The sequence below is a fragment of the Mustela nigripes genome, chromosome 16, assembly GCF_022355385.1.
Source record: "Mustela nigripes isolate SB6536 chromosome 16, MUSNIG.SB6536, whole genome shotgun sequence".
In the NCBI taxonomy this organism is placed as follows: domain Eukaryota; kingdom Metazoa; phylum Chordata; class Mammalia; order Carnivora; family Mustelidae; genus Mustela; species Mustela nigripes.
The window spans coordinates 2,293,804-2,311,919 of record NC_081572.1 but is presented as its reverse complement, the minus strand read 5'-3'; the positions used below and the strand labels follow the sequence as shown (position 1 = coordinate 2,311,919).

Below are 18,116 nucleotides of genomic sequence, written 5' to 3'. Positions count from 1 at the left end.
GCGACCTGTCACGCGCAGCTGGGTCAGGAACCAGGGTGCCTCCCTGGAACACCCATCAGGTCCCATGTGGGACGCAGGCCGTGTCCGCTTCGGCCCTGCCCCCACCTCAGCTGAGCACAGGCTCCCGGCCAGGAGGCCACGAGGGCTCCCGTCCGTCTCCATCCCGTTGCAGCACGAAGCCTCAGCCTAACTGGACTGCTCGGGCCTGAAGAGCACGTGTCGCGATCTGCAGGGTCTCTCTGATAGACATGGCCCGTCCCGACCACACCACGGCCGGCTGCACACGCCCAAAGATCGGCCCACTGTCTGTGAAGCAGCTCCAAGCAAACAGATGACCCCAAAGGGAATTGGGGGGCCCGGGGTTCTGGAATGCAAACATTTGGCTCCGGGAGCCTTAACACCAAGAGGCCTCCTAACGTGGCCTCAGAACCCCAGCTCCGGAGAGACCCCCCGCTTTCCCTTGGGGGCCTGACGTGGTACAGAGCGGGGCTCTGGCATCCAGCCGCCGTTGGAGTCCCCTGGAGTGACAGCCAGCCACGAAGAGGAGGCCCACGTCAGGGACATCGTCAAGGGACATCAGGGCCACCGTGCTCGGTCTAAGCAGCCACACACGAATGGCCGCCTATGCCGTGATTCCACTTACAGGAAACGTCCAGAACGGTGGGGGAGTGGCCGCCGGGGCTGGGGGAGGGCGGAGGGGGAGTAGCGGCTTAGCGCGTGTGGGGCTTCTTTTGGGGTGAGGAAAATGTTCGGGAGCTTGACAGCAGTCACTGCTGCCCAACACAGAGTGCTAAAGGCCATGGAATGGGACAGTTTTAATTGGTTACAGCGGCAAGTTTTGTGTTATGTGCATTTTACCACAATTAGGAAAACAAAATTTCCCTACTCTGGGGCCGCCCCGTGTCTGGGAGGGTTCTCAGCCTCAGCACTGAGACGCGCACAGGACCGCGCTGTATGGGGGGCTGTCCCGGGCATGTGGGGTGCTCGGCAGCACCCTGGCCTCCAGCCACCAGAGGCCAATCAAAATGTGTCCCAAGACTGCCATGTGTCCCTTAGGGCAGACTCGGCCCCAGGTGAGAACCTCCAGTCTAGACGCATCTGGAATCGCCTGGCCATGAGGAGAGTAAGACGTGTCCCCTGGGAGGTGCCCACAGGCAGCCGGCGTGCAGACCCAGCAAGGCGGGGGGCAGGGGCAAGCAGCCTGCAGTGAACTCACAAGGTAACCCCATAAAACAGGTTACTATCCTCCTCTTACGAATGAGGAGACGGAGGTTCTAAGAAGACACAGTGCTTTCCCGGGCTCATGCCGGCCAGGTCTCCCGAACTCCCAATCCAAGCTCCTTACGCGACTGGGGTCCCTACGGGGCCCATTACATCAGGCCCTGATTCCGGTTCTGCCACTACGACCTCTGCCATGAGACCAAAGGCCAGGCCCAGCACACCTGAGTCACAGTCAAGATGGAACTCGGGACTCCCCGCCACCTGGGCCTGTGACCAGCACCTGCAGGTCTCCCTGCGCTGGCCGGTGGCACCACCAGGGGGAGCTCCGGCCAAGCCCCGCGGCGGGAAGCCAGGCTGTTCTGGATCCCAGGCCGGTTCTGGTGGGGACCCCCACACAGCTCAGTGCACAGGGGGCACGGCGCTCCCCTCCACAGGCACTCTCTGGGACGTGGACAGCGGTTACAAGGCCACTCCCAGGCTCCAGTGGACCGCATCGTATTGAGGGGATAAAACCAGGAAAAAACCCAAGAAGCTCAGATTCCTACTCCTTTGCTCCCCGCTTCTGTCCGTCCTGTGTGACCTCGTGTGCTCCGGGTCTGGGGCAGAGCCAGCTGGGCTCAAACCCAGCTCCTCTAGCGTGCCGGCTTTGCGACCTCCAGCAAGTTACATAATCTCTCCGAGCCTCGCTTTCCCTTTCTGGGTGTGTGTGAGTGGCGGGGGGCGGTGATGGCAGGACCCGCCCGCGGGGTCTCAGGTAGCTGTGAGCGTAAGCGGGAGCTGCCCGAGGCGCACAAGCCTGGTGCCCACCCCAGTGCTTGAGGCCTCCAACCTCGCCCGCGCCCAGCTCACAGCTCGAGTTTGGTGATCACGTGCCAGCTGAACACAGCAGGGCTTAGGGGCGTGACCACTGTCCACCCAGAAACCTAATGAGAGCAAGGACCCTGCCCGGAGCATGAGAAGGGGCTGCCGAGGTCAGGGGTGGCCCGGCCTGCGCAGGCCCTGGCCTCTCCAGGATAGTGCAAGCCCGCTGTTCCCGAGCCTTGGGCACGCCCACCCCAGCAATGCCCTGCGGCCCCTTCATGATGCTGCGTGGTGGCTGCTACCGGCTGTGACAACCCTCTCCGGTCAGGTACACCCAGAACAGGATGTGGCCTGAGCCAGCATCGGGTGTCCCTGGGCTCTCAGGCTACAGAGGGAGTGACAAGAACATCACCCCCAGGACTGTGCTCCAGCCTCTTAGAGCTCAAGGGTCTGGGCAGAAAGGTTAAGGTTCCCCCGGGATGCGGGGGCTGGGCCACATGCCTGGTTTGGCTGCAACCCCAAAGGCCTTGGGCTACCAGCCAGGAGTCTCCAAGCCTGCCTGGGGTCTGTGGGATGGCCACAAGCCACTGTCCCCCCACTGATGCGAACTGGGGCACCAGGATTCCCAGGGCCTGGGCCCATGGGGTTTAGCCTGGGTTACAGGGCAGGTCCACCCTGTAGGCACGGCTTATCCTAGGTGAGGCCGCCGAGGGGAAGGGGACGGGCGAGAAGGCAGAACCCCCCCTCCGCGGGTCCTTCACCGTCTCCTTGAGCAGCATCAGTGGTGGGACACGGGGGCCGAGGCCCTGGCATCAGGAGAGCCGGACCCCGGTAGGGCGAGACGCAGGCCGCCCACAGCCCTCAGGGAGTAAAGCCTCGACTCTCGCCATCGCCCCCCACGAGGCGCAGGGCAGGCCCTGCGGGTCGGACTCAGGACTCACCCGCTCTCGCTGTCCAGGAACACGGAGCTGCCGCTGTCCACCAGGGCGGCGCTGATGGGCGAGAGGCAGAACGGCGAGGAGAAGGCGTCGGAGTCGGAGTCGAAGGAGCTGTCCCTGCTCACGCCCTCGGCCGACAGCTCCAGGGAGCCCTCCTCCTCGCTGGCCTCGGGCCGCGGCTCCCGCCCCTCCTCCGCCCCGTCCTGCGAACTGACGGCCGACAGGATCCCGGAGTCGCTGTGGGCCGGCGGGGGGGCCACCCCCAAGCCCCGGGCCAGCTTCTCCCCGTCCTCGGAAGGGGGGGAGGGGCTGACGAGCCCGGCGTCTGGGTTGCCCTGTGCCACCACCAGGGCGTCCTCATCTCTGGGGGTCAGGGCAGGCCTGGGCTCCGTAGAGGAGGGCTGGTGGGGGGTCCCCAGGCTCTGGGCGCGCCGGGCCCGTGGGCGGGGCGCCTTGCGCACGGGCGAGCTCTCGGGGGTGATGTAGCGCAGCGCCTCCTCGTCCTGCCTCTGGATGCGAGAGTTGGGGACCCACGCGAGGATGACGGTGCTGCCCAGCAGCTCGTCCTTCTCCACGTACAGGCACAGGTATCCTGCCAGGGTCGGGAGGACAGGTGCGTTAGGGACCGCGGCGCCTCTGTCTGGCTCCTGGTCAAGGCCCCGCCCTGGGCCGCCAGGACAGGACCCGGCCAGACAGCCCGGCCCCGAGGACAGCGTGGCCAGGGGCGCGGTCGGCTCAGTGAGTGAAAACGGGGGCACGTAGCCGATTCAGGGACCGGGCTCCCAGGCAGTGGCCTGTTGCCACTTCCCCATGCCTGGGGAGCCCTCCTCCTGCTCAGAGCCCCACCCCGGCCACGGTCCGGCAGCCCCGGAACTTCCCTCCCCACAGCCAGCCTCCAGGTCTGGGCGAGCCCAGGGGCCCAGGAGCCCCGTTTCACCACGCCTGGGAGTGACGGAAGCTGCGGACTTTATTTCTGTCTCATACAAAATAAATCCAAAGAAGGGTGTTGGGCGTTTTCCAGTCAGTTGGGGTCTCGGTGTGTCTTCTTTAATGCAGCTTTCTGGAAGGAGGGGCGTCCCCGATGTCAGGCACCAGACCATGGACAGGGCCAGAGAAGAGCGGTGCCCCTCAGAGGCGGCTGCCAGTGGGTGGGCTCTCTGGGTCCCCGAATGCTCAGTCTGGGGACAAGCGGCATTTCCTGACACTTCAGGATGTCCTGACTCCTGGGTTGATCATGCCAGGTGCCCAGGCCTCCTGGTCTCTGCTCTAGAAAGCCCCCGGGGCCGAACTGGGCCGTCAGTCACATCCCCCGGAGCTCTGAGAACCTGCACCAGTCTCCTGAGCCTCGCTCCCATTTCCAGAAGAGGTGGGGACACTCCGGGATAACGGTAAGGAGCAGAGGAGGCCACGTGTTTCATACCCTCAGATCCTGTGGCTCGGGGACGGGGAGGGGAGCCCCAGGACTCTGCCCTCACCCCGGGGCCTTCCATCACGGCGGCATCCGCACGACGTTCTCCCAGGGCTGTGCTGTTCTTTCCGACTGAGACCAGAAGAGCTGACACTCTCAGATCCGGCCCTAGAACCTCTGTCCCCTCCTCGAACCCTCAGAGTTGGCCCCGTGGTCAGGAGTCCAGGGCCACACGCCACCAGAGCGCACTGCAGGACGCTAGAATTCCCTGTCTACATGGCCTGGAGCCGGCTCCCAGGGCCTGCTCCTGAGCTGTCTGTGGGGGCTGTGGGCAGGCTGGGGTGTCCCCATGTGGGTGCCTGTGGTCCCTTCTAGTGCAGGACAGAGCTGGGCTGGAGGCGGACTCTCCTGCTTTGGGACCTGTGGGGGCTGAAGACTCCGAACCCGCACCCGACCGTCAGGGGCTACAAAGACAGACTCACCCAGGTAGGACCAGTTCATTAACGTAATTTAAACATTTTGTCTTTTAATTCACTCATTCAGTATTTTGCAGACGCATAATTTGCATACAGCAAAGTGCTCAGGCCTGACCGTCATTTGTTAACTTTTCGATGTCTGACGTCTGGTGTGGGGCTTCTGTCTGTGCTGGGTGGGCGAGTCCACAGGCCGCAGCCGGCCCCCCGCAGGTGCACTGGGGGCCCCGAGGGCCCTCCAGCAGCCCGGGGAGGCCGAGGGAAGAACAAAGATCGCCCAGAGCCTGCCCTTGTCCCACCTCCTCCCCGGGCTAGCGTTGGGAACGGCCCAGCCTCTCTGAGCACCAGCCTCCTCGTCCAAAACAGAGGCCTGTCCCAGCTCCCGGCACTCTCAGGAGGGTAACGTACAGATAAGGCAAACCATGTGCTTGTCACAGCCGTCGGCAGAAGCGACAAAGGACACAGGACTTGGGTATCACTGACCCATCATTTTGTCTTTCCCGTGGGAGGCAAGCGGGGCTGAGGGAGGTCAGTGCCCCGTTGCTATGACCGGATCTAACAGCCTCAGACCCGCCCCGGCCCGAGGACAGCCACAGTCCAGTACCCGACCTGGAAGAGAAGCGACTGCTTTGCTCCGCGACTGCTTTGCTCCGTGCTGTGAGCCGCAGCCCCGCGGAGCACCGGGCGGCCGGCCACCGCAGCAGGGCTCGGGAAACAGCCTGAGCCCTGGGAAAGAGGCAGTTTCTTTGTCTGCGACTTGGCACAAGATCGCCAAGCTGCTGTCACTGCAGGAACAGTGTCCAGCCCAAGCTCACGGAGGCCCTGGTGCTGGTGTGCCCCGGGCATGGCCCTAGGGGAATGAATCTATGGCCCCCGCATCTCCCAGCGGCAGACTCCAGCTGATGCTTTCTGCCCTGATTTCAGAACCGGGGGGTTAGAGGACAGGTGGAGACAGGACTGGTGCTTCCCGGGGCCTGCCCTACAGTCTACCTGGTTCTCATCACGGCCTTCCCGGCTGTGGGAAGCGAAGCAACCACCAGGCCTAGCTCAAGGGGTGTGGTCGTGCCACAGTGGAGGGGGCCCATGGGTACCAGTCCATGCCCACAGAGGAGGGCTGCCCGCATCCCTGCCTGCAGGCTCCCTGCTCCCAGCAGCTGGGCATGACCTAATGTCCTCTTCTGAGGCTGATTCCCCGTAAGCCGTCCCGCCCCACGTGTACAAGTTAAAGGTCACCAGCCCCTTCGAAGATGGGGGAATCAGGACAAATGGGGAAGTGGCCCAAAGCTTTCCGAAGCTGGGGCTTGGGCACTTTAGAAAGAAACCAAGCCCCTCCGCCCAGGCCCTCCCATCTCTCGGGCTCACCTGGGTGGTGCCCTCCGAGCCCCTGCAGTCCCTCGGGCGGGTGCACGCACACGTTGTTCTTGGAGTAGATGATCTCCCCATCCAGGACGGAGAGGGGCCCGCCACCGCCGCCCGGGGTGAGGGTCAGGAGGTCCGAGGCTTTGGAGGAGGCCCGGCGAAGGAGGCGGCCCAGAGACATTGCCGGGGGAGTGCTTCCATCCTCTGCACGCGTCGGCCCAGGCGGGGCTCGTCCGGACGTGGCTGGGGGAGAAAGACAGAGGAGGCGCGTCAGGCCGGGTGTCTTCGGCGCTGCGTCCTGCCTCACACCGGCCAGCGCAAGACAGATGGAAGTTCGCTGACCTCCAGGATGGGTCCTGCTAAAACGAGGCCACGTGGCACCATGGACATTTGGGGCCGGGTCGTTCTCAGTGCTGAAGGCGACCCCGGTCTCTACCCACGGATGCCACCAGCAGCGCCCTTCCCGCCATGACTCCAGGCATGGCTCACGTCTCCCCGGGGCCCAACCACCTGTCACGGGCGCTCTGCTCCCCCATGGTGATGCCAGGAAACGCTCAGACTTGTCTCTGCTCAGTTTTGCCCTGCGTCTGCGTCTGCGTCGACGAGCCCTCCCGTCCTGAACCTCAGCCCCTCCACCGGGCTTCCCAGGGAGCACCTCCTTCCTACAATCGCCCTGCCAGGCCTCCTCCACCCCCAGCCTGGCCTGATGTCCTGACACGTGACGGGCCATCTCCGCTGGGAAGGGTGTCACAAGGACCCGAGTTTGCCTACAACCCGGCACTGAGAGGGGCGTCCGGCCGGCTCAGAGGACGGGGTGACTCTTGATCTCGGGGCCATGAGTTTGAGCCCCACATGGGGTGTTGAGATCACGTAAAAAAGTACAAAATAAATAAATAAAAATTAAAACAGTAAACGAGAAACTGGAGGACCGACCCAGACGCATCCAGAACTCCTCGCGATTCCCCGACAGGAGGAGCAGGGCGATGCGCGGGAGAGTGAGCGGGAGAGCTCATCGAGGAGGAGTCCTAGGGCCGGACGAAAGCCCAACACCCGGCAGACGGCCCGAAGCAATTTTTATTCCAGCCGAAAGCCCAGCCGTCAGAAATCGCTCGTGGTGTGGACCGGCCAGACGCTTCACATCAGTCGAGCCCCAGAACGCAGCCACCCAGCGGAGCCGTGGACGGAGCCACGGGAGTGAGCTCGTGTGCGCAGACCCTGCCGCCCCCCGCCAGAGGCGCTGCGTGTGCGAGACGCAGCCCGCACTGAGCAGGTGCAGGTCAGCCTCACGGGGCAGGGCCGGGACGGGGACACCGGATCGCCTTCCTCTCGTTGAAAGAAAAGAAATGAGGTGAGAGCCAGTACGACAGCATCGTCGATGACGGACAGACTAAACGGGGTCCATCCGCACGGGGGATCTTATTCGGCCTCAAGGAAGGACACTCAGCCACCAGCCACATGGGTGGACCTCAAGGACACTGTGCCTGGTGATGTCAGCCACGCACAGAAAGACACAGAGTGTAGGATTCCACGTCCATGAGGCCACTGGAGTCGTGGGTCAGAATCACAGAGAGAGAACGTAGGACGGGGATGCTGGGTGCCAGGGGCTGGGGGAGGGGCGGGATGGGGAGTTAGTGTTTTGGGGCCAAATTTTCAGTTTGGGACGACGACAGTGTTCTGGACACGGATGGTGGTGACGGCCCCACAGCGGCGTGAAGGGACTTAATGCCACTCAGTAAGACGGCCGTGCAGTTTTATGTCCTGTCTGTCTCACCGCAGGACAGCAACTCTTCGAACCTCCTGCATTTCTGACGCTTCTCCCCCAGCCCAGAGCTGGTTTGCAGGGTTCCCTACGTGAGGCTCTTTCTGCTGGAGGGTTTGCACAGGCTCGTGGGGCAGGGGGGCCAGGCTCAGGGTGCCCTTCCCTGTCCGAGGCCAGAGGGGCTCCATGCCGGATCCTCAGCCCCCGGCCCTGTGGGGGCCCCTCCCGTGCCCTCAACTCTGTTCTCAGATCTCCCCAGAAAGTCACGAACTCTCCCAAGCACAGGATTCTTCTAACGGCTTCCTGCCAGCCCGAAAGTCACCCTCCCTTGTCCGCATCTTTACCCAGAAAGATCCATCACGCCCTTCTCCCGAATGACCGGGGTTCCCAATATCGACATGGCCTTGAAAATCACGGTTCCGGGACACTCACTGCCTCAGCCACAAGCCAAGGACATCACTCCCCTCCTGGTCGTATCCAGGGCCCAAATCCACCCTTCAAAGGCTTCCCCCAGACCAATACTCTCAACCCCCCTGGCCGGGGGCAGCCAGCTGACCTCAAGGACCATTCAGTAATCATCGGGCCCCGCGGCTGCCGGTCCCACCGTGTGGCAGCGGCCACAGACGGGAATCAGAAGGGGTGTCTGTGACCCAGTGAGACTTGACTCACAGACACTCTCACCTGAATCTCCCAATCTCTATGCCTCACAGAAAATTCTTTTAGTTTTTTCCCAATCATTTAAAAATATAAAACCCAACCTTAGCTCCAAGACCAGAAAACAAGCAGAAGGCTTGATTTGGCCCATGGGCTGCCGACAGCTGACCCCTGGCTCAGGCCACCTTCTGGATACTCGGCCCCTCCCTCTACCCCAACTGCCTCCAGGCCAGCCTCTCCGGGAAGCCTTCCCGGCCTCTGCAGGTCAAGGGGGTGGCCACCCCATAAGCCCCCCACTGGTCTGAACTTGGAGGCAAGCCCCAGCACCTATAAAATTCTTTAAAAAAAAAAAAACCAATCACACGCCCTCCGTATCGCGTCGTCTGTGCAACTGTCGGTATTGTTATTCTAGCGACGACTCTGCTGTCCAGAATATGTTTAGCCTTCAGAATCGTTCCAGAACGACAAGGTCCCTTCACGAGCCGTACAAGAAAATGAGTCTCTTCTTTCTAGAACAGCCCTGCCCGGTTTGCTGACATCCCCCAGCCACGTCTTAAAAAGTGAACAGCGAGGAGGAAGCCGAACGTTGGTAACACACTTTCATTTCAGTCCTCATTCCCCAAACAGGATCGTTTCGGCCCATAATCCATGCGGAAACGAGCTGCTCGACGTCCCCTCGGCCTCTGGAGTCAGGGGTCTGTTTCGCGTTAAGGGCAGCTCAGCCGGGACCCACACTGCGGCCGAGGCCTCGGCTCCCTCGGGGTCTCCCCTGGTGTCCCTTCGCTAACTCCGACGGGGCTGCAAACAGCTGTCGGCTGAGTCCAGAACCCAAACCGCCCTTCAGTGAACACGTCTGCCACCGCGGAGGACAATCAGAAGAACGTGCCGGAAGGTTTGAAGGGCGTCCCAAAACACAAGCTCACAATCCCCTTTCCCCGCACACCCGACGCGGACCGCACGCTCTCCCGCCCTGAGACTCTGGCCCTCGCGACCTCCTACAAGCAAGTTCTGCAAACGAGAAAACGGGTTCTGAGCGTTCGGGTCACTCGGGGAGCAGAGAAACTTGGCGCCTAAGACCTTCGTCCCCTGTGCTCAGAGTTCAGCTCCCACCACACCCCCGCCACCTGGGTGGGCAGGGGACAGGCCCCCCAGCTCCGGCCCCAGAGCGTCCTGCGGCAGGCCGCACCCTGGGGGGTGTCTGTCAAACGCCCCCACAAAGAGTCACCCTCTTCAGACACTTCCCACACGCTCTCCAAATGCATTTGCTCCTCCGTGAGCCGCCTTCATTGACATGAAACCCGGTTCCCAGCCTCTGCTACCACACGGCTCGCCGAGAGAGCCCTTGACCTATTTTTGAATGCTTTTTTTTTTTTTTTTTTTTGTAAATTAGGCACCAAGCTCAGAGAAGCACAAAGAACACAAGTGCCTTAAATCGCAGGATCCCAAACCGTTCGCGTGTCCGTTCCTATCCTCTGTGTCTGTCTTATAAAAAAGGAAAGATGCCCCACGGGGGTGACCGGAGTCTTGCTTTCTGCCGCAGCGTAAGTGCATTCTCCCACGTGTTAATGAGTCTAAGCGTGTGTCTTCCCCCAACCCCCAAATCATACGATGAAGCTCCAACCCCCCGCCCAGCACCTCGGAATGCGGCTGTATTCAGAGACGGGTCTTTACAGAGGTGATCAGGTTGGGATTAGGCCATTAGAGAGGCCGGAATCCAGTGTGACTAGCGTCCTTTGAAACGAGGAAATTTGGAGATGGACAAGGTGTCCAGAACAGGGCACAGGTCCAGGAAGAGGCCACGGCGTGACACAGAGCAGTGGTGAGGCGGAACGGGGAGGGAGGAGGGAGGCCTGCCCCCCGCAGAGCTGGCTGGTCAGGCGGGAAGGGAAGGGGCAGGGGTCAGGGCCCGGCAGGCGGCACCAGGGGGACGCGAGCAGGATGTGAACGGCCCCAGTGCCACGAAACTGCACGTTTCAAAATGGCCCAGGTGGGCACCACTCTGTATCCCTGACCGAGATGAAAACTACCGTAATAGTGGAACCCGGAGAGGGGTGTCCAGATGCTCTCTGCACTGTTTTTGGTAAACCTAAAACGCTCTAAAAAATAAAATTTAATTTTAAAAAAGAGGGCGGAGACCAGAGTGCCCGCCCCCCGGAGAATGCCGGCCGAGAGGACTGCGGCGGATGGAGGCCGGACACGGGCTGGGCGCCAGAGGCAGCCCGAGGGGCAGCAGTAGCAATGCCAGGGCCTGGCCAGAGCTGCACGCCCTGACGGGGGTCTTCCTCCTGTCCTTGAGTCCGCAAGATGCATGACCTTGAGGGCTTCACTCAAAACCTGCAGAGCAGTTTATGTCCGTGACCTTTGGGACCTGGTGACCCGCGGGGGTGGGAGGAGCACAGGGAACGACCCCTCCTGGTAGACCAGAAAGCTGTGCTCCAGAACGTCTTCCCGGGGACAAGATTCTGAGCAAGAACACCAGGTGCCCTTGTGGGTCTGGGGTCTCTGGGCAGGTGACTTACTCACCTTCTACCTCGGACAGAGCTGGGGGCAGGCGCACAACCAGCACACCCTTTAAGTGCCATTAGCAGAGATCCAGAGACGCACGAGATCAGCTCCTCTCACCTGAGGGGAGCCCGCGGCCAGAAGCGGCTCCCTGGCTCCCCCCAGCAAGGACTCGGCGTTCGCTGGAATCAAAACAGCAGCCGAGATGCTCAGAGCGCATCATACCGACGTCCCGGGCCGTCCCCATCCCCGAGAGAGAAGGGAAGTGGAGAGGGAAGCCGCTCCTGGTAGACCCCTGACGAAGATAAAAACCTAATTCTCCTCCGATTCGTTCCCCTAACATTTCTACTTTAAAACGGTCACGCCCGCGTCAGTCTTGTGGATTTTAGGTGATAAGCTCCTGAGTCCAAGACCCCTTCCTGACGGATGTGCCCACCAGAATGCCACCTGCAGTAGAGGTCCACATGCTTGGTTTTTGCTGACGGAAAGGACAGTGCTGCCAGCCTGGCGGTCGGCACAGGGAGCCGGAGATGGAGGAAGCCAAGATCCAGAATGAGCATCATTCCGGGTGCAAAAAAAAAAAAAAAAGAAAGAAAGAAAGTAGTGATTTTAAAAGGTATAAAGTAAGAACAGCGGGGCTGGTCTCCAGCCATCTGTGCAGCCACGATGGTAAGCCGAGCTCTGTGCTGCTCTGAGCCATGGTGACCACGAGGTCGGGCCAGATTTTTGCCAATAGGCTATGGTGTCGTTCGAAAGAACAGAACTTGGCCTCCCCTCAAAACACACACACATGTCCGTGACACCGAGCTCCCTCCACAGAAGGCCCTCCCCGCTCCTGGTGGCTCTCCCAATACCTTCCAGAACTACGGGTTCTCAGCCGCCAGCAGCCTGCGGGGGAAGGGAAACTGGGGACCCAGGACAGGGGTTGGGGGTGGCTGAGAGTGGGCAGCGGAGAAGGGGGCAGGTGTTTATCTCACACCCCTGTTTGGACCTGGCCCTGCTGCTGGGTCATGGCCAGGGGCAGGGGGTGGTTGGTCTCCCCTGACCGCACTTGCTCCTAGACGCCCCGGGAGCACTTGCCACCAGCCCCGGGCCAGAGGCAGCAGAGGCCGTGGAGCTCAGTGTGGTGGCGCTGGTGCAGGGCCCTCCTCCAATATTTTCAGGGTGAAGCGGAGACATCCATTACCCAAAATTCGTTCCCCAGGAATTGGTGATTTATACCTGGGGAGAAGGGTCCTGGCCAGAGACAGAGCCTAAGTCACTGAGAAGCCAGAAAGGAGCCTTCGGAAGGCACCGCCGTCCCCTGCGCGCTGGTTTTCCGTGGCTGCTGAAAGTTTCCCATCACCACACATTCCACAGCTGAAAACCCAAACAAATAAGCTCACAGGTCTGAAGGCCACGAGTCCCACCTGGGCTCACCCGGCTCAAACCAAGGTGTGGGAAGGGCTGCGCCGCCTCCGGGGAGAATCCGCATCCCTACCTTTACCACCTCTGGACTCTCCCACAGCCCTGGGCTCCTGGCCCTCCCTCCACCTCCAAAGCTACTGGTGCCCATTCTGGTTCCCCCACCCCCACCCCAGCACACAGCTCTGGCGCTGTCTTTCCCCTCCTTTCCCCTGAGACGGCACTGGTCCCACCGGAGGATCCAGAACAATCTCTCCATCTCTAGGATGGTTGATGACCGAGCAACCTTAATGCCACGGACCCTAACTGAGTCCCAGGTCCCCAGGATTTGGACACAGACGTCTCTGGGAGCCGTTCTACCACTGACACGCCACGGCACGCCACGGCAAAGACGCAGGAAAGCATGGACTTCTAACTCACCCCCCGACTGTCAAATGCCTATGCAGGGCGACCACCTTTTAGACAATATGAGGGGGACCCCAGGTCTAGAGCCAGAAGAGAGGAGGACACGGCTCCCAGCAGGACAGACGGGAGGAAAGGGCGCGCTCACGCCAGGGCCTGCCCTTGGCCTCCTCCTCCACCCAGAGCCCTGGTTTCCTGTCCTGGCATTAAGGGGCCCCATCATTTGCCAACCAGAAAAGCAAACAGGAGCAAAGGTGCAAAGTTCTCTCCCGGAACCTCCCTAGGAAGACCAGACAGATGGGGCAGCCGGCAGCCACTCTAAGAGCAGGAGCTTGACTTCTCCCGTTCGCTGCTCTGTGCCGTGCACCTGTCTCGGGCCCACCTGGCTCGTGGGATGCAGCTGTCAGCAGGGCGAGCGCGGTCCCGGCGAGTCCCGGGGCTGCTTGTTCCTGCGGACCGGAGGCTCGAGCCCACAGCCATCCTGACAGCCGCTCGCCGCGTGGGGGGAGGCAGGGCGGGGTGGAGGGCCGCTGGACACGTTAGGGAACGTGTGATGGGAAGGAGCCCACAGGGGATGACCCAGCCCCGACCCCGGCACGGGCACACCGCAATAGGCCTTGCCACGGCGCTGGCAGGAACCGGTTCCCCCGCTTTGCTCCCAAAGCCGGATCAACGCAGAGCGGGGAACAGGCGATGCTATTTAACCAGGAGCCAGACACACAAAAACAAGGATCATGTTCCTCCCACGCAACGTCTGCTGCTAACACCGGTCCCAGGAGACCCCAGCCCTCTCTCCCAGGCATGTGTGCCATGGTCCTTCCCGGAAGCCCCAGCTCTGCAGTTTAGAGGGGGATCTACACCCCACAGGTAGACGGGCTCAGAACCCAATCCTTGGGGTACACGATTTGGGGAAGCTGGGTCTTCCAAGTCTCATTGTGCGGACAAGAGACCTGTGGGCTAACATGGCCTGTCCTCCCTGTGGTGCTCCCCTTCGCGTTATGGAACCGTCGTGGAAGAAAAGGGTCTTCCCGACACATACATCACGTTCAGGATGCCCATGGAGAAGATCATCACCCAAAAGCAGGGTCGCTGTGAGCGGGGCCTCTGCCTACAAGGGAGGACAAGATGATCAGCTTGTATTTAAAATGAAGGAACAGGGACTCCTGGGTGGCTCAGTGGGTTAAGCCTCTGCCTTTGACTTGGGTCATCGTCTCAGGGTCCTGGGATTGAGTCCCGTGTGGGGCTCCTTGCTCAGTGGGGAGTCTGCTTCTCTCTCTACCTGTGCGTGCCACCTCTGCCTGCTTGTGTGTGCACGCTCTCTCTCTCTCTGACAAATAAATAAATAAAATCTTAAAAATAAAATAAAATAAAAGGAAGGAATGTAGTGTAGGGCAGAAGCCCCAGGGCAGGAGGCTTGGACCAACTGCCATCTGGGAAAGGACCTTTAAGAGGCTGTAAAGACAAGACAGTCACAGAAACAGGAGGGGGAGCGGATGGCCAGCTTCGCTGTGACTTCCCTCTTTCGGCGGCCCAGCTGTCACTTTGATTATCACCTACTCCCTGGAAAACCCCAAGGCCTCTGCCTCTCACTCAGGAGGCCATCTGCTGCTTGCGCCCCCTTGACAGCAAATACCAAAACACTATTTCCTCCCCAAAGAGCCGGGGAAGTAGGGCCTGGGAGATGAAACTGACCTTAGACATGAGCCAGGATCGAGGAACAAGGAAGGACTGGACCCCCAAAAGCAAGGAAAGGTGCAAACCCAGCCAGGAAGCCACCCAGCGACCCAACAGTGGGTTAGGTGCACCTGACGTCTCTATGGTTCCCCTAAGATTTTAGATACAGAACTTGACAAAGGAAAGTGTAAAAATGACTTCTGTTACGTACACCCTTGGCCCCAATTTTGGAAAGACAGAGGTGGAACGACCAATCTACCAGACTCGTGCATTCTGGGTCACTCAGGGTGGAAAAACTAGCACGTAAAGCCAAGCGCACAAACTAGGACCGACGTGGGCTACTGCGGTGGTAGACACCGCGCCTGTGCACCTGCGGCCAGGTGGACCCCTCCGGGTGGCTCATCACGTGTGTGACCTTTAAACACCTGGACAGACTGGTCGTCCAAGGTTCAGCAAGAGCAGGGCACACCACCCTGCTGGGTGAGGGCTTGGGGAGCATCTCACTGAGTCTTTAAGCAGCCAGACCTTGCTCCTCCCTGAGGTCTCTATCAGGTCAGAAGACACAGTAAAAGATATGCTTCAGGTCGGACATTATGGGACAGCTCATCAAAACAGATTTCTTAGTGACCCAAGACCCAGTGCCCAAGGACACACAGGTGGTCAACAGCAAAAACAAAAAACAAAAAACCACCACCCCTGGGTGCCTGGGTGGCTCAGTCAGGGAAGCACGTGCCTTCGGCTCAGGACATGATCTCAGGGTCCCGGGATCGAGTCCTGCCTGGGGCCCCCGACTCAGCAGGGGGTTTGCTTCCCCCTCTGCCTCTCTCTCTCTGTGTCTCATGAGTAAATAAAAACCCTTAAACACACACACACACACACACACACCCCACCACCACCACCACCACTGAAGTGAAATGAAAAAGATCTCCTAGACTATTTCCCTGAATCTGGGGGGAGGGGAGGCTGCAGATTCCTGCTTTCAAGTCTGTGCACCAGGCTCACCGACGTTCACCAGTTTTGTAGAAACACAATGTTTATCAGTAAAACGCACCTGGGCCCCAGCTGCTACACTTGCCTCACTGTGCAGCCGCAAGCCCGTCCTCCCCATGCTGTCCCCACCGTGTGAAACTACGTGGCTAATCTTACACGAGAAGATTCAGGCCTGTGAGAAATTTGAGGTCCCGCCGCTGCGGGGGAGGGGGAGGTGGACAAATCTCGAGCTGAGTCTGTCTTGCAGACAGCCTGGGCACCCTGGTCCCGGGGAACAGCCTGTGGGACCCAGCGCCCCGCGAAGTTACGAAGCGAAGAGCGTCACCCTTCCTACGCGGCGAACTCCGGGACTGTACAGATCAGCTTCCGCCTGATGGACCACGCACACGAGGAATTAAGAAACAACATCAAAATGTTTTTACCAATTTGCTCACTGTGAACAATCCAAGGGATGGTCATTGATAACATTTTGTTACAAAGTATAATGCTGAGTATGCGCCAGGCACTAGGTCCTCGGCATGACCGATGCCCGGGACGTGGCTACAACGATCTCCACGGCACAGACGGAGAGGCTCAGGCACAGAGGAATGCAGTCGGTACCGTGGACCAGGGCTGGCGTCTGAACCCAGCAGTTCACTTTGGAGGCCACACTTTAGCCATGGCACAGAGCCACCCCAAACCAGGGCTGAGAGACCTGTGCGAGCAGGTAGGCTCCAGAAACCCCACGGCTGCCTTCTCAGATGTCTTTATCCGAGGCCCCAGGAGGCTCTTTCTGCACGAAAGAGAACGGATGCTAGCCGCTGGTGGTGACATGGGATTCGTTCCCACTCCCTCGCTTTTTTATGACTCATCGGGCAGAAGGAACCGTGTTCTCCTGTCTGCAAAACGAGGGGTAGGGAAGAGCGTGTGCATGTGAACAGCAGGCACCTCTTCCAAGGGAGGGGGCAGCATGCACAGCCGTTTCTGGGGCTGCAGCATCCCGAGCCCGAGGATGCACAAACTCGGTTCTGTCCTCGGGGCATGAACTTGGGGAACTTACCTCCCTAAGGCCCAGCGTTCCCCTCTGTTATGGGGATAACCTCACTCCTGACTTTATGGGTTTGTTCTGGGGGCTAAGTGAGTTCCTGCGTAATAATCAGAAAGTATATACACAGCAACCATCGTCACCGGAGGGTTTTTTAACTCCCTGAAGAACTTTCACCTACCACGTCCTGAGATTTTGCCCACCATCAACAAGCCACATGCCAATAAGTGCCACAGAACACGTAATAACGGCACTCAGCATCCCCCCGCCTCCCGGTACCAACACGGGCGGCTGCTCAACTCCCCAGTTACTACTACCAGCCAAGAGCGCTTCAATAATCCTCTCTTTACAGAAGTTTCCATGGTTCTTCAAAGCCTTCAGGAGTCACTCATCAATTACTATTTCAACCAAGGAATTTCTAAACCTGACAACACAGATTCTTAAAAGTTCTCTCATCCACCCATTGGCAGACTGGGAATGGACTTCTGGGCTCCGCCTTCTGCGCCCACCCCACACGGCCATTTCTGAGAACCGTGTCTCCCTTCCTCCCGGATGCAAGAACTTGGGCCTTCCAGGTGGTGAAACAAAACAAAGCAAAAAAAGATTGGTAAGACCAGTGTGGGAGGGGGCGCCTGTGAGGGACAGGGGGCGACCAGTCCCGCTCCTCCTAGGAACCTGGTGGGGCAGGAGGACAAACTTTCGAGCGGGCATCAGGACGTGCTAGTCGTTCTCCATCTCGGAGAGAATCTGAACTAGATCGTGGCCAACATACGACACCAGCTTCCGAGGGTGCGAGAACAGGATTTCAGATCCACCGGCTTCTGGCAGAGCTCCTGAGCGTATATTTAGCCGTCTTCAATTGCCTATTTTTTTTCCTTCTCCTTTTTTCTACTCTTTCTTTCTTTCTTTTTTTAAGTGAAGCAAGGGGGAAGAGCCCGGGCCTGGGGGACGTGCGTTTCCTTACACGCGGTTCCTCCAGCCAGACCGCCGACCCCAAGGCCCCGCAAGGCCGGGAGCGCGCCACAGGGCCGGGAGGCTCACTTCGGGGGCCGCGTCCGCACGCGGCGGCCCCTCCAAGTTCTCCCTCGCGGGCTCTGACGATCCAGCAAGACAAAGACCGCAAGTTCTCGGGTCCACGGCTCCACGCAGGCGGGCACGGCGTCTCCCCGGATCAGGTCCGCTCCCGGCCCGGGCGCCCGCACCCGCCGCGGAGGGGGTCCCGGGCGCGTCTGCGCGAGCCGCAGGGCTTCCACGCCGTCCCGCTCGCGCCCGGGCCCCGCGCCTCCCGCGCCTGCGGCCGGACCCGGGCTCCTCCCGGGCCCCGCCGCGCCAGGCCCAGCGCCCCGCGCGCGCCCCCGCCCCGTCCCCGCGGAGGGGACACCGCCCGCTCCCCCACTCCCGGTTCTCGGCCCCCGACCGTGCGGTCCCTTCCGGGACCCCGAAACCCACCCGGGTCCCGCAGCGGGGGCCGGATTCGCGGCGGGTCCCGGAGCCTCCGCCGCCGCCG

At 60.5% G+C, this 18,116-nt stretch overlaps 1 protein-coding gene across 3 annotated transcripts in view; it reads right to left on the bottom strand.

Moving 5' to 3' along the window:
- The window catches only part of TBC1D16 (TBC1 domain family member 16), a 68,576-nt gene extending 50,466 nt beyond the window's left edge, over nt 1-18,110 (bottom strand). The window contains exons 1-3 of one of the 3 annotated variants that reach the window (XM_059380002.1): nt 18,059-18,110; nt 6,204-6,443; nt 2,964-3,552 (exon numbers count right to left, since the gene is read on the bottom strand). In XM_059380002.1, coding sequence (XP_059235985.1) covers nt 2,964-3,552; nt 6,204-6,381 — 767 coding nt within the window. In that variant the 5' untranslated portion in view covers nt 6,382-6,443; nt 18,059-18,110. Of the gene's footprint in view, nt 1-2,963; nt 3,553-6,203; nt 6,444-11,136; nt 11,355-18,058 lie in introns of those variants that run through there. The other 2 variants (XM_059380001.1, XM_059380003.1) reach the window with 2 other exon arrangements.
- Nucleotides 18,111-18,116: the final 6 nt, after the last annotated feature.